The 15,848-nt window shown below is 42.2% G+C and overlaps 1 protein-coding gene across 1 annotated transcript; it reads left to right on the plus strand.

Annotated features, from left to right (window-relative positions):
- Positions 1-438: 438 nt before the first annotated feature.
- LONRF1 (LON peptidase N-terminal domain and ring finger 1) lies at positions 439-14,280 on the plus strand. Its single transcript, XM_072123929.1, has 12 exons — positions 439-1,025; positions 4,970-5,088; positions 5,827-5,949; positions 7,228-7,383; positions 8,752-8,989; positions 9,262-9,355; positions 9,921-10,035; positions 10,819-10,940; positions 11,159-11,317; positions 11,980-12,142; positions 12,261-12,410; positions 13,727-14,280. The coding sequence occupies exons 1-12, from the start codon at positions 596-598 to the stop codon at positions 13,883-13,885; spliced, it is 2,028 nt and encodes a 675-aa protein (XP_071980030.1). The 5' UTR covers positions 439-595; the 3' UTR covers positions 13,886-14,280.
- Positions 14,281-15,848: the final 1,568 nt, after the last annotated feature.

Raw genomic sequence — 15,848 nt, forward strand, 5'->3', positions numbered from 1 at the left:
TACCATTGTAACCATTGTAGGGGTTCAGATATATCTGACTCCACTTGCCACACATTTTTTCCCAATATTGGTATTCTTTCACAATGTTTTTATCCTGATGTTATTGATTACTCTATGAGGTGATAAAGGAGATTGGATTGTTCCTATTATTGATCTTCTTACAGGGAACAGTTTTCCTATTTTTGTTCACATCGTCACTTTCAGTACTTAAAAAACTATTTCTGCTGAAAAGAATTGTAAAATAAAATATTGTACTTGTGTCCATTCGCTGAGGTTATATAAGTGTCAGTGCTCCCTCCCCGCCCGTTATATAAATCGCATTCTCCTTTACACAACACAGAAACAACGAGAAGTGCTGACTTCCTGGCGAGAGGCGACGTTATATGCGGTGACGTCACGCGGCACGCCCCGCCTCCACAGGCCCCGCCTCTGTTATGTCTCGTTATGAAACCGGCCATCGGCCGCGCCGTGTTTTGTAACTGTCTCTGGCGCCGCAGCCAATGAGAAGTGTCCCCGGCGGTCAGCTGACCCGCACTTTATGTAATAGCAGGTAGTAGTGTGCTAGTATGTGGTGGAGGCGCTGACTGCTCTAGTCATGTCGTCCATGGCTGCGCCTCGCAGTGCGCTCATAGAGTCGCTGAACATGTCCCGGCCGCTGCAGCTGGAGCCGCTGATGGAGTGTCTGCTGCGGCAGTACCGGGGCTCCGTGCTGGTGGCGGAGGAGGAGGCGGCGGCGGCCTGTGCGCTGCGGTGCCCGGGATGTGGCGGCTTCATGCGGGACCCGGTGACGGTACAGTGCGGGCACACGTACTGCTGGCCCTGCCTGCGGGGGGAGCCCAGGAAGCGCTGCCGCCTGTGCCAGGGGGACATGGGGCGTCCTCCCCGCCGCACATGCGTCCTGCTCAAGCAGCTGGCGGACAGGTGTCTCCCCGGGAGGAGCTGGCAGCACCGGGACGTGGCCGAGCTGCTGGAGGCCGGGGAGCACCGGGAGGCGCTCAGGAAGATCCGTGACGTCATGGAGACAGGTGAGTGACGTCACCACGCCCTGTCTGACTGTGCTGGGGCTCCTGATAGCCCTCCAGACCTTGGAGGTTCTGAATGTGTCATGTGACCCTACTGGGTCGGGCGCTGACGCATTCCAGTACATCTGGTGTGTGCTGATCCACATTGTCACCCAGTGTACTGGAGCCGCTTGTATAACTGCCCATAGATCATCACCCTGTGTGGATGGGGCTGATATAAGAGGGCGAACCTTCACACTTTCACTTATGGAATCCGTATGTTTCACCAGGTTTGATCCCGTTAATCCGGAGGGGTATGACATTTCCTTTCCACAATTCCCTCTAGTGCAGTGATGGCCAACCTATGACACGCGTGTCAGTGCTGACACGCATAGCCATTTTCAGTGACACACGGCCGCCGGAGAGTTAGGTTTCATCCTCGGCTCCTACACAGCCAGGTGCAGTAGTTGGGAGGCTGAGAGATTGTCCAGCACATTGTACTAAATAGATGATGTGGAAAATCCCCATATACCCATGTACTGTAGTATGGCAGTACATGGTAGGATCAATCACACAACCTAGGATTAAAGTACCCTAGAAGTTAAATAATTATACATATTTGTTATTTAAATAATAAATATCACAAAATTATGTTTTTTTTTGAGTTATGCTCGGTTTTTTGCCGAATTTTGACACACCAAGCTCATAAGGTTGCCCATCACTGCTCTAGTGTCAAGTCTCGCCTTTCAACATATATAAAAAAAAAAAAAAAAAAAAGTCTTGCACAAAGTTGTGTGAAAATGAGCAGAGAAGAGTCATATTTTGCCTGAGATGAGTCATTGGATACATGTTGTTGCTTCAGTCATCCCTATATTTGGTTCTATGGTACCTAGAAACATGATTTTGGTGTCATATTAAAGTAAAGAACCTCTTCTTTTGGATCACACCCAGACGTGTAGTTCTGTGAGTCTGTTCCTCCATGTCTTTGATGTGATCTGGAGTTTGATTCTGATCTGTACTGTGACACCAAAAGCCATGTTTCTAGGTCCTGGAGGATTTGTATCTGTACAGTCATCAATGCACAAATCTGAGAAATTCTACAAAGTTTTGTTTTCGTTGTGTGACTTTATAGATGAGCACAAATTGTAACATGACAGGGCTGAACTTCAGCGGGGAGATGAGTGTTTGGTTACTGTATTTTGATCTCCTCGATATGTCCAGCGTCTTCTGTAACCCAGTGTGTGCTGTTTGGATAGTACAGATCGGGATGTCCTAGTATAGGGATTATTCAGCTTAGAAGTGGATATGTGATTGTACATGAGATCCCCCTGGCGGCCACCCCATCCATCAATATGGATATGTGTATAGATGACTCCTCGGTAAATGTCCATTATAGAACTATCTGTATGGATTTAATCTCCGGCTGTGTTACATGTGGAGGTGAAATAAACCAATAGATATCATTAACCATTGAATGCTGTGGGGGAGGGGTGTATTGGTATAGCAGTGATACAATACCACTGGTGTATAAGAATAAATCATTGGGACCTATCACAGCGGAGCCATTGCTACATTTGTATCCAGAGACTTCTTATCTACATTGTAGCAAACAAGGGAACATGAAAGGGATTTTGAGCCGGGATTATAATAACCTTCACCAAGCAATTCTACAAGGTTCTCCCCAGACCAGTCCTGCGCCTTTCCATCACTTGTGCAGGATATTTGTTCTCGTCTACATGTATGTCACTTGTTGTGATTGATGGAAAGCCACCGTGTTTTTCCAGGTCAACCTCCTGGTGTAGAGAAGACCAAAGCATTGTTTCGTTTTTGGCAGACCTTTAGTTTTTGTCTTTGTCCATCTGTTACACCCACCTGGCTATTCGTATTGTGGAATTTTAAGGAAAATCCACCCTTTATACCACAGGTGCCCGTCCTGCTCATGTCTCAGGGTTACAGTCCAGCTGGCACACTTCTCCATATCTTTCTATGGGTTCAGTTTGCCAGTTCTGCAGTTTTATAGAGAAGGTCCTATCAGTGCCCGCAGTGCTTTCCTATTGTCGGCAACCCATGAATGGACCTCACAAGTCGCAGACTGCAGGTCCTTTGTTTGAGGCTTGTGAAAAGCACACGTTCCTATGTAGGTAGGCTAACTCTGTATAGCGCTGCAGAAATAATGACTTATTTACTCTGTAAATGCCAGTACACTTGTAGTACAAGAATTGGGAGCGTACATATGTACAGCAAAGTGGACCTTTATCAGGACTAGCAAACTGCCAGCAATTTCGATCATTTCCCCCTTCACCCTAATTATACACAAAGTAGGCGTAGATGGTGGCGGAGTATGTTGGGGTACTTGCTATAGCCTGTTATCATTCAGGCCTGGAAGAGCTCTTGTGTATGATAAATGTCTTCTCCCCCCTTGTTCTGGAGAATGTGTTATATCTAGGAAACCTGAACACACAACCATTCAAATGATTGTCACGTCTCCTCTTACATCTTCATCCATCTAATCTTCTCTTTAGTACTAGAAATCTCCCCTCTAGCAGCCTCTGTCTTTTTAAGGAAGTAATGTGTACAGCCCCTTTAAGTTGGCACCCAATATTTGTAGCTGAAAAGAAGGCGCATTTTTTCCTGTAGAGGGGGAGAGAAGGGGTCTGGTATCTCATATGTTCTTATAAATGAACGATCTGACTGTTGACCTGCCTGATGTGTCCGCTCATGTAAAGGCTCCTTTTCCCCGATTTGGGATGCTTACAGGGCAAGATGGAGCCTGTCCCTGGCACGGTGGGCAATATATCCATCAAAACAGATTGATGTATGGCCCATTGAAAGGCATGGGACCGTATGCAACGGTATATTACGGGTTGCATACGGCTGGTTTTACTTTTTGTGTGAAAGCAGCTGTAACGATTTGCAGTGTGACCTTAGATGCAGGAATATGAAGTGACCCTTACAATAGGAGAGGGGAAGGGGCTACGAGCCCAGTTGGATTTGTCTTTCCATCTATTACATGGCAGTGATGGGGTACCTGTGTCTAGGGAAGGCAGGGTTACTCTGTGCTGCTTGTGTGAACATTGCTCGGCTGTGATCTAATCAGAGCTGCAGAACTTTCCTCCGTAACCATATAAATAAGAGATAACTTTTTGCCCAGTGAAAGGAGTTGTGCTGTCTGAGTAATCTGATAAGAAGCGTCTGCCTCTCCTGGATCACGTGACTGCTGGTTATGAAACAATCCTCTTGTGATGTCATATGTTATACAACCAGCACCCAGGGCTGCAGGGAGGGGGCCTGGTCCTCTCCTGTGTGCGCCTAGGAATTGGATGCTGACAAATGGCTTTTTTTCTTCTACTTGCTTCTAGTAAAATATGTTTACTTGATATTGATACGGTCCAGTATCTTAAACACATTAGTCAGGTCATTCTGGCGTCCCGTATATGTGGATATATAGACTCTATGCTTTCTCTTTGCATCTTCGGTGCCTTGTCCCCCATTGTAAATGGGGAATGAAACCACCTAGTCCTTGACACATTTTGCCCCAATGTTCTTTTGAAGGAACCTTCACTTCTAAGAAAGGCCTCATATTCTTTAGTATCTGAACAAAACCATGTACCGTGCAGTTTATGAAGCTAGCCTTCCATGTGTACTGTACACTGCCATACTGACAATTCTTCATTGTGTGAACTTGTTGGGTCACCAACACCGGTTTTTTGGTAGAAAAGGGGGTAAATTGCATACTTATTTCCAGTGACTCTCCCTGTATACAACAAGTATGTATCAGTGTATCCCAGCCATGGTTACATCACTATTGGTCATATATATAATACATTCTCCCAGTTCTACTCCAGTCTGTCAACTCTATCAAGGCTTTTATTATGTGATCCTGTGTGAAGGTTCACAACTGAAGACTATGAGATTGTTAGCATTGCTCTCTATGTATATTTATGCTCACACATGTCTTACTCTTGCAGATCCTGATGACTTGATCCTACGTGTTTACAAAGCTGAGGCCTATGCTGCACTATTAGAATATGGGAAAGCTCATGAGCAACTGGACCTTGCTCTCTCGAAGCAACGCAACTGGCCAGAGGTGATGATAGCAGAAATACGTAGATATGTGTCTGAATTGTTGTACATTCTCACGGCCCCTTAGACTCCTCCTCATGCACAGGACCATCTGGGGGACATATATATACGTACCTATAAACCTTCAGATTTTGGGCTGCATCGTAAAGATCTGTTGCATATCCTTATGTTCATCTCATGTTAGTGTAGCTTAATTCTAGTCGTGGTAGCAGTCAGCTCCCAGATCACCCACAAATAAGACTGGTATAAGCTTTCCAGGCATAACATTCATCCTCTTTGGTTCTCTGTCACTTTTGAGAAGATAGTTTTATATTTTATGTACATAAAGTTGATTGTTTTACCTGTAGGGTCATTTAGCAGCTGGTAGACTGCAGCTCAGGTCACACCTGTGTTCAAGATACAGGAATGCAAAAAAGGGGGAGAAAGCCAAATGGGTGCGCTTGTAACCAAAAATGAAGTGAAATCTTCAGATATAGCGGAGTTTTTTGCCAAACATAAAAATCCAATCCATTATTATCTCCCGTCAGAAAAATGTTTATAACCGAGGTCTTGCGGATGCAGTGAAATGTCCATTGCTGTCAGTTTGCACCAATACTGTTATTTGCGTGGTAAATTGAATGCATTTGTGATGATGAGCTTGAATGTAAATTTAAGACTAAGAATCTGTGTGTATTTCAGTGCTACTGGCGACTTGTAATTGTACTTTATGCAATGACCACATAAACCCTTCCTGCCTCCTCAGGTTTACTTCAGGAAAGCCAAAGTTCTGCAGGAGACTGGGAATCTGTATGAATCTTTGAGGTTTTATCTGCAGTGCTTGGCCTTGGACGAGGAATTTACAGCAGCCAGAAGTGAGATAGAAAAGGTGACTGAGCATTGTACACTATTTCTTGTGTTAAGTGTAGTTTTCTGTGTCTCCTAATACCTTGTACTTGGTATTGGTTTACACATATTAGTGTGTCCTGAAGATCGCTGTAGCTGTACACATCCACTGATCTCTTCAGAGATCAACAAGGATTAAGCCAAGGACAGGAGAAATCCATTCACAACCTCGGCATACGACTCTGTAATGTCTTAATGCACACAGTGCTTACTCTGTCATACACATGAGTCTGCTGTCATTCATTGAAAGAAACGGACACCTGTCTTAAGACTTCCGTTATTTGCATTAGTGATGGATTTAATAGCAGAAGACTATTAGATTTTTTACCTTCTAAGATAATGGAAGTTGTGATCACCCCTCTTCCTCTCCATGGCGCTGGATGTGTGCCCGGCTGTAGGGGGAGTTGGAGAAACTTTGTGATTCCATGTGAGAGAAATCTTATGGCTTGTTTCATGTCCTATATGGACGGTGGCTACTACATTGTTTAGGACCATTACATGGTCAGCCAACCCTTCACAAGCCTTATTCTAAATGTGAGGCAATGGGGTTAAATACTTGCTGGGCATCAAACCATGGTCTCTGCCACGTTCCTCACAGCATCCTTCCTTCTTGGTTGATGTATTAAGCAAAAGAGATCTCCTGGACAAAATTTTATAAAGTTGTTGCAGTGTTATGTGCAGGCAACAAGGTCTAGACAGTGATCTGTATTATATTAATGGCTCTGTAGATAATTTTTACATAACATTTTACTTGCTGTAAGTATGAGGGTTTTGGTGTTTGTTTTTTTTTTTTTTTTAATAGAGAAACTGTTGTACAAATCATTCTAAATGCTTCCCACATGTCTATTCAGCTTCTCCTGCTCTGTAACATCTAACTCCAGGTAATGCTGCCTGCTCGTTGGGGCTGGTTCTTTATAGGTTCTCTAGTTTTGTTACAGAGGTTAAACAAGGGGAAAGCTGTTTGCCACAAAAAGATTTATTTGCAAAAAGAGGTTGTTATTCGGATCCAGTTTCGTGATTTACTTTCTCTTGTTAAGGTCAATGTGTATAGAACAATTACTATAATCCTTTATATCGCCGTGAACCTCAATGCGTATGTGAGAGAAGGTTTAAATTTGTGAAAAAACAGTCCAGAGAAATCGTATTGTAAGCAATTGTACAAAGGTGACACTAGTAGTCTCCATGTACGATGGTGCCCTGTGCAGCTCGCCTCTCGCTTAGATTAAGAATTTTCCTAACGGCTCTTAATTCTTTCTTGTAGATTCTCCGTGACTTCCTTTTTCCTGTCCCAGAAACTGTGGAAGGTATTCTAAAAGATCTTGAAATAAAACCTTTGCCAAATCTGCCATTGAAACCTTTTGTATTAGGATCTGATAGGAAGGAAGCCGCATATCATTTGCACACAAGTCTGGAAGAGGTAACTTTCAAAATTTTGACACAATATGTGCAAAGTATTATCTTATTCTTGTTGTAAGAGAAATCCTCTCATTTTGTGAGGCATATATTAAAGTCTTTAGTCCAAAGATGTGTTTATTGGACAGACTTTCAATTGTCAATTGCTAAACGTTAAATGAGGTTATCCAATGAATAAAAGCTTTTTCATAATGCTTCCCTTCCTGCCTGAGGGATATGTATGTTCAACGAGGCTCTGACTTTGGGTCATGTGGTGTCTGTGGCTCGGGTTTATTCTGCTGTACTGAAGATATCCAGCCCCCTCGTTCACATTCGGGAGTACATAATGTGTCCTGTTACTGAGGGGCTGGAAGTTTTTTTTTGTACAGCAGCAAAAATGCAGCCCTCCTCACTTGATGCTATGATGCACAGACTCTTGTGATCTGGAGTCAGAGCATCCTTGTAAGGCAGTGTAAAGGCACTGGTTACCTGGTACCTCAAACCAGACACCGGAGCAACCAGAGAAGGGAGACAGTATAGTTACAGAACTCAGAAGTGTGTTGTTTTTTTTTTTTTCTTTATGTATTCCCTCCATAACCCTTTTTATACTACTAGTTCTCTCCAAAAATAAGACCTACCTCCAAAAAAGCCCTAGTAGAAATGTTTACCCTTTTCATAGTAGGGATGAAATATAAGCCATGCCCCAAAAATAAGCTAAGTACAAATAGCTATATGTTCTAAACCTTTTCACCTATATACAGAGTTCAAGTGTTTAAGACTAGAACCTCCCCTAATCCCTCAAATTTATTATAACTAGGTAACAACCATTGTAGTTGATGAGCTTTGTAATTTTCATATACAGCTCTCACTCCTGACTACCTGACACTCCTTTAACTGTTGTTAAAAACGTAAGTTGTCGCAGTTCAGAAAGCTGACAGATGTAATGGCTACAAGCAGCTAAATGGCACGGAGGCGCTTTAAGTATGGAAAGTGCCATTGTTGGACATTACAATTGAATTCAGGATTTGGAGAGGAATGATGATCCAAGATGATGACATGATTCTATCTGGGGAGGGGGATATTTTGTTTATAGCAAAAAGACATCTCCTGAAAATGAGCCTTAACACATTTTGGGAGCAAAAAATATTCTTATTTTTGGAGAAACTCTGTATATACCAAATTATGTAAACTGTCTATTTCAATCTCTGGAGACCAGTTCCAAAAAATATTCATGACAAATCCTGGAGATTGGGGTTTGACCAAATGTAGGGATGGCTGTACATGCACTGATTGAGTGATGGATTGCATCTTTCAAGTGTTTGTGACCTATTCTGTTACTATGTGGCAAACTGGGGCAGTTGTGCATAGATGCTAATGTTGTTTTCCATGACAGGAGGAGGGGGCTCCAAAACAGATGAAGAGCCTGAGTGGTAGCAGCTTGCAGCGCACACAGTCTGTGCATGGCCTACACCGCGAGGGGAAGACTGACGCCGGGGAAGGCCTGAAAAGGGTGTCTTCAGAACCTCTCTTATCAACCCAGGAAAATGGCATATTGCTCAAAAGAAAGTTCCCCCTCTCTGAGCAGGATGTGAATATAAGTGAAGATGGTCGGAAGCATTTACGGCATGGAGGTAAGAATGCTGTCAATAAAGCCTCATTCAGACGGCCATTGTGTGGATGTATATCTGGCCACAAGTATGTAGCTGGATATATTCCCTCATAGACGCCTGTGATGACCCGGTGACAGCACGGTGCCACACGTGTGCTACCGTACTGTACACTGGGAAAATATAGAAAATCTTACAGGATATACATTAGCCTTATTAAATAATCACATCATAGACACTTGGTTGCTAAATTTTAAAGCTCCCCAAACCTAACCATAATTTCTGTTCTGTTCTAGAATCCGCCTGCGACTCCTCCAATTTCATAGCAGATCCTTCCATCCTGTGTAAGCTGATTGATGCAGCCGACTTTGAGTGCTCCCTGTGCATGAGGTTAGTAACTTTTCTATGATCCTTTAGTGTTGCTTAGCAAACATTACCTTGCCCTGTGCCTGGATATGTAGCTCTGCTCCATTTGATTGAATGGGACACTGTAGCCGTACTAGACACAATAAGTGAGCATGACTGGCAATGTTTCTGGCCAAAAATAAAAACCCACCTCTTTTTCTAATCTAGTTAAACCATTTATGTTCCTCTGTATAGCATTGACTGTAAATCTATGTTCAGTTTATGTATGTATTGCATAAGTGATGTGAAAAGCATCACAATGCTAAGTGATATTCATTGGTAAATAAATGACTGGTGAATGAATAACTGAACTACAAACATAAAGGGGCAGATTTATCTAAATGTCTAAAAATCTGGTGCAACTTTAGACTAAGATTTACCATTTAGAAATGGACACTATCATTTAGCATTGGTGCATTTGTATAACTTGTCGCAGAAGCCCTTGCTGCTTTGCCTAAAAACGCCTTGGGCTACATTCAGTGTTTTGGCACAAAATACGACTGTATTCTGAAGAAAACGGACAGATAAAACTGCCCCATTATGTCTGCAGGTTGTTCTATGAGCCGGTTACCACTCCGTGTGGACACACCTTCTGCAAGAACTGCTTGGAGCGCTGCTTGGATCACACACCTCAATGTCCGCTATGTAAGCAGAGCCTGACTGAGGTGAGTGCATGATGGTGTTTATTACTACATATCTATTCATGGCTCTGTGCTAACATCTGGTCAGGGGGTCTAGTCCATAACGCCAAATATCCACATTGGGATCTGACTGCCGGGATCCCCAACAAGAACATGACCTGCTCTTAAGGGAATTGAGAGCCTCTTCTCACTAATGGGTGGAGCAGCATGAACAGTATACATCCTACTCCATTCATTTGGAGGTGAGTGTCAGAGCATTGTACCGAGCTATTCCCATCTCCAACGCCTGCCTTGAATAGTAAATAGAGCAGCAGGAGAATGTGAGAATGAGATCTCTGGATTCCTTCCTGTTCTTGTGATTGGTGGGGGTCCCAGCAGTTGGACCCATACAATCCCCCTGTTATCCCACAGGATTGGGTCAACTCCTTTTCAGGAATTCTACAAGATTTCGCATTGTAAAGGACACTTTATAAACTTTCCGATTATAACTTTTTATAGACTTTACACATTTTATCATTTTATACAAATTTATGTTTTTTTTGGAGCATCCCTAGCTCATTCGCACAAAGTAAAAAAATTGTGCTGTTGCACTGTGCGGTTTGGACAGTTCTTTGTGGGTTCTTTCTGCCATATTATGTGCTTGGGCTGCACAGATTTTCTGATTTGGCTTGTCCGGGAAAGCCCACAAGCTGTCATCAATATGTCAATAAACAAATTAAAATGCTTAAACAGGAACCTGAACTTTTTTAGTTCTCATTTTATTTGATCTGGATATTCCTGCATTTACCATGATTTCTTTGCTCTTAGTATCTAGCTCAAAGAACCTACAATGTGACGACCTTATTGGATGAATTAATAAAGAAATATCTCCCCAATGAGATGTCTGAGAGGAAACGACTTCATGAAGAAGAAACTGATGAGCTATCAAAGTAATTATGTTTCTTTTACTCTAACGAGAAATCCACTGTATAAATTGATCAATTGTATTTGGGGGACTTGGAAACGTTAATAAAAGACAGATTGTGATGTGGATTTCCAGCAAAAAATGTGTATTAAAATCCGCCTCAGGAGCTGGGCTCATTTCTGTATTTGTACCTTGGTCTGCTAAATAAAATAACCATATTTTTCTTTTTGTTCTGCAATGCAGTTTAACAAAAAATGTGCCTATGTTTGTGTGCACAATGGCCTATCCCACCGTGCCTTGTCCTCTTCACGTGTTTGAACCGCGATACCGACTTATGATACGGAGATGTATGGAAACTGGCACAAAGCAATTTGGAATGTGCATCAGTGATCCAGAAAAGGGGTAACTTTTAGTGTGTGTGTGTATAACTCTGATTTCGTCCCCTGAGAGTACAGTCTTCCCAGTGCCCAGTTCCCAGTTTTGTTGTCCATGTAAGATCACATCTTTAAGTCTTCCGTTATTTGCATCGGTTATTGAGAACCAAAAGCAGGCATGGTAAAACCTGCAGAAAAGGTGCAAGTGAGAGACATTGGACCCAGATAGACAGAAATCTGGGGCAGCCACGTATTTCATTGCTCATAAAATAAGATTGATTCAGTTTGCACATGTGTGTGCGCAAGTTTTTTGACGCGGCTGCACTGTGTCTGACAAGCCAGAAAAATGTGCCCCTAATGGGGCGTGTTACTGCTTAATCCAAGTTTGCAACACATTTTATTATTGTGACTCGACTGAATTGTGCCACACGCTGTATATTAAAGGTGCACACTTCCCGAGCAGTGCAGGGTGTACCAGTTTTATTGAAGACGGTGTGCCAATATTCGATAATCGAATTTTGTTCCTCACTCTGATAAATCTGGACCATTTTATCTTCTCTGCAAAGACTTTCACCTTTTTCAGTGCTTGTCCACTCTTGGTTTTGGCTCACAATAACTGATGCAAACAACTGAAGACCTAACGGAGTTGTGGACTCTGTACGTGTTAAGTAACACTGTCGTCTCCTTTAGTTTTGCAGATTACGGTTGCATGCTGCAGATTCGTAACGTCCATTTTTTGCCTGATGGTCGCTCTGTGGTCGACACGATTGGAGGGAAAAGGTTTCGGGTATTAAATAGAGGAATGAGGGACGGTTATAGCACCGCCGACATTGAATACTTGAATGACACTCAGGTAACTTTTTTACATCATTGATGAAAGTTGTGCATGTGTGTAATGTTAATTTTTTGATTTGTGTATATGGGGAAAAAATGTGAAAAATGAATTTAAGCTATCCTAATTCTCTGGCCAGGTTGTTGAAGAAGAACTGCAGCAGCTCACAGAGCTTCATGATGCCGTCTATGCTCAGGCCTGTCGCTGGTTTCAGAACCTCAGATACAGGTTTCGAAGTCAGATCCTACATCATTTTGGCTCCATGCCAGAGCGAGAAGAAAATGTACAGGTAAGTGGCAGAAAGCCGCATGCAGGGTAATTCTCATTACTACTTCACTCGCATGAGACCCAGGGGCTATGAATCATAGAGCCAGGCACTGAGACATATCACACTGAAAAGGGGAAGTAGACTCTCATACAAAGACAAATATCCTATACTAATGGATGTTCCTGGCTTCCTTAACATTGGGCATACATGGCTTATGATGGCAATCCCACCTCTTTATATTGGCTGTAAGAGCTGGTGGACTTCTGAATGCTGAGTTGGGGGTTACTTTATGTAGGACTACTATGTATACTGGTGGAAGGTGAATGCATGCAGCAATGGTGTGGCAGGGCCGGTCAGGAGGTACAAGCACAAAGCACGATGGAGCTTGTAAGAAACTGACATACAGTGTGAATCCTCTGTACTTTCGCATTCTTTATTTTTCTCTTTGCAAACTTTTGTGTTGTACCCCAACCCTTTAAATACAGATTGGAATTTGGTATTGGCGCAAATGTATCACCATAGGTGCCAGTATTGGGCTGCTTTCACACAAATGTATACTACTCCTGGGCCCGGCCCAGACCAGATGTAGCCGTCCTGAGGAATGGTTGGGGGAGGGCCACTTGTCCCCTATTCATAGGGAGCTGTGCAGCCAGGCCTTACCTAAAGCAAAGGATAGAGCACCCTTTTGAACAACTAGCATACAACTGCGACATACGACGGTGTGAAAGGGGCCTTTCTCTGCAAATTCATTGACTTGACAGTAATTCCAACTGTCCCTAATTCTAACATTATGAGAACTTTATGTAATGTTGGAAGGATAACCCCTGTTCATATAGACATAATAAAGATTGCTGTAATGGGCTCCACTATTCCCAAAGATTCATATTATTTGTCTTCATGAATCCCAATACAATGTAACGTAGAGATGCAACCAATAATATGACAGCCAGTTTCCATTTGTAAAGGATTCCAGAATGCCCAGATTTTACACCATACAGTTCTTCAGTTTAATGGGGTATCTGACATGATACACTCCCTACGGCCTCTTGCTCCTTTTCTCCTGACTTTGTGTGGGGTAAGAACACATCATTCCCTAAGTACATAGCACTTTTGTTTTTGTTTTTTTTTTTTTGTTTTGTTTTTTTTCTTTTAATCCCACCCTCCTGGTCAAAATAGATTCTGACCCCTGAAATTTTTTATGAATTGATTTGTTCTATATATGACGTTGGCAGCTGCCTAATTTCTCTGGGGCTTTCCCAATAGACAGAACTGATATATGAACCAAGTCATGTATGTCATCTAATGAAGACCTTTTTTTTAATGTCCCTTAATTTCAGGTTGCCCCAAGTGGACCGGCCTGGTGCTGGTGGCTGCTGGCCGTGTTACCTGTGGACCCCAGGTATCAGCTCTCCGTTCTGTCTATGAGATCATTAAGAGAGCGTCTCCTGAAGATCCAGCATATCCTGACTTATTTTTCCAGAGACCAGTCCAAATGACTAACCGCCTGGAGCTTCCTTAAAAGTCACCCGGTCCTGACTCTAATCACTGCTGGGGTTTTTGCTGTCTTTGCACACATGGCATTGGTCTGAACAAATGTCCGGACTATTGTGGATGCCTGCCAGATGACTGTAAAAAGTGTGGATATAATCTGCTTCTTTTGTTACAACAAACGTATTGCACTATGTACAAAGTTATTGTTTGTATTTTTTAAAAAAACTTGTAAATTAATTTAGTCTTCATTTTAAGACTTTGGACATGCGTGTGTGTTTTGTGTATTGCTGCTCAGAGTACATTGTAAATGAAATGTAAGAGACTTGTCCAGCAGAGGAGCTCCTCCTGGTTGTCTTTGATTATTTTTATTATTATTTTATAAATCTATGCAGTATTTGTGTTCTAGTGTCCAGATCATTTCTTTCCAAGTACATTTTCCAAGGAAAATGCCGTATATTCCGGCGTATAAGACGACCTGGTGTATAAGACGACCCCCCTACTTTCCTGTTAAAATATAGAGTTTAAGATATATTCGCCGTATAAGACTACCCCTTTTCCAACGCATACAAAACACCGGTAAAAAAAAAAAAAACAGATTTAAATTTAACATGGTCCTTTTTTTAATTTAAATTCTTATGACATGCAGGTATATAGCAGGAAAAGTGTCGCTCATAAACATAAGGCATACAACAACAACATTACCATCGTCCATTTTACTGTAAATGTTACCATACTGTACTTAAATTTTTATTTTATTAAATATTCCATGCCATGTTCTCAGAAGCGGGAAAAAAATTCCAAATGCAATGAAAATGGTGAAAAAACGCATTTGCGCCATTTTCTTGTGGGCTTGGATATTACGTCTTTCACTGACCGCCCCAAATTACAAGTCTAATTTATTCTTTGGGTCGGTACGATTAAGGGGATACCAAATTTGTATAGGTTTTATAATGTTTTCATACATTTACAAAAATGAAAACCTCCTGTACAAAAATTATTTTTTTGATTTTTGCCAAATTCTGGCGCTAATAACTTTTTTATACTTTAGTGTACGGAGCTGTGGGTGGTGTCTTTTTTTGCGAAATTTGATAATATTTTCAATGATATCATTTTTAGGACTGTACGACCTTTTGATCACTTTTTATAGATTTTTTTTTAAATATTTTTCAAAATGGCAAAAAAGTGCCATTTTCGACTTTGGGCGCTATTTTCCGTTACAGGGTTAAACGCATTAACCCCTAGGGGCACCAGGACGTTATAGTACGTCCTGGTGGCTAGATACTTAGCGCACCAGGACGCACTATAACGTCCTGCTTCTAGCACCGGCTCACGAACGGAGCCGGTACCAGAAGCAGCGACTGTCAGCTAACACCCGCAATCGGAGCCGACCCGCAATCGGAGGTCTTCCCCCTATGGATCGGATCTCCCGTGCCGCTTACCGGGGGATCCGATCCTCTCCTGGGCAGCTCCGAGGACTGGCATGTGCCCCGGAGCTGCCCGGTTTCCATGGCAGCCAGACCCCTTCCGGGTCTGACTGCAAACTGTCTGAGCATGCGCAAGCTTGCTCAGACACTTTACACTGCTCTACAATAAAATAGTATTGTAGAGCAGTGTATTGAACTTAAACCAGAGATCAGAGCATCACTGGTTTAAGTTCAAGTATGTAGAAGTAAAATTATGCAAAAACAGTTAACACTACACATTATAATAAATAAAAAATAAATACATAAAAATATAAGCCCCTAAAATGTCACTTTCCCATAAAAACACTTAATAAAGTATAAAAAACATAAAAACACAAAAACCCCCTGCATATTTGGTATTGCCGCGTCCGTAACAATCTGAATAATAAAACAGAATCATTACTGGACCCGCACGGTAAACGCCGGAGGAAAAAAAACGTTCCGAAAAAAGATAATTTTTAATTAATACCCTATAAAAAGTGATTTAAAAAATTTTATGCACTCT

Source organism: Engystomops pustulosus, chromosome 1 (genome assembly GCF_040894005.1).
Source record: "Engystomops pustulosus chromosome 1, aEngPut4.maternal, whole genome shotgun sequence".
NCBI lineage: Eukaryota > Metazoa > Chordata > Amphibia > Anura > Leptodactylidae > Engystomops > Engystomops pustulosus.

Excerpts from the sequence above, each read along its gene's own strand:
- LONRF1 (XM_072123929.1), top strand. The coding sequence starts at position 596 with ATGTCGTCCATGGCTGCGCCTCGCAGTGCGCTCATAGAGTCGCTGAAC. Across the intron at positions 7,384-8,751 it reads TGCACACAAGTCTGGAAGAG|GAGGAGGGGGCTCCAAAACA; the intron begins GTAACTTTCAAA and ends TTTCCATGACAG. Across the intron at positions 12,143-12,260 it reads AATACTTGAATGACACTCAG|GTTGTTGAAGAAGAACTGCA; the intron begins GTAACTTTTTTA and ends TTCTCTGGCCAG.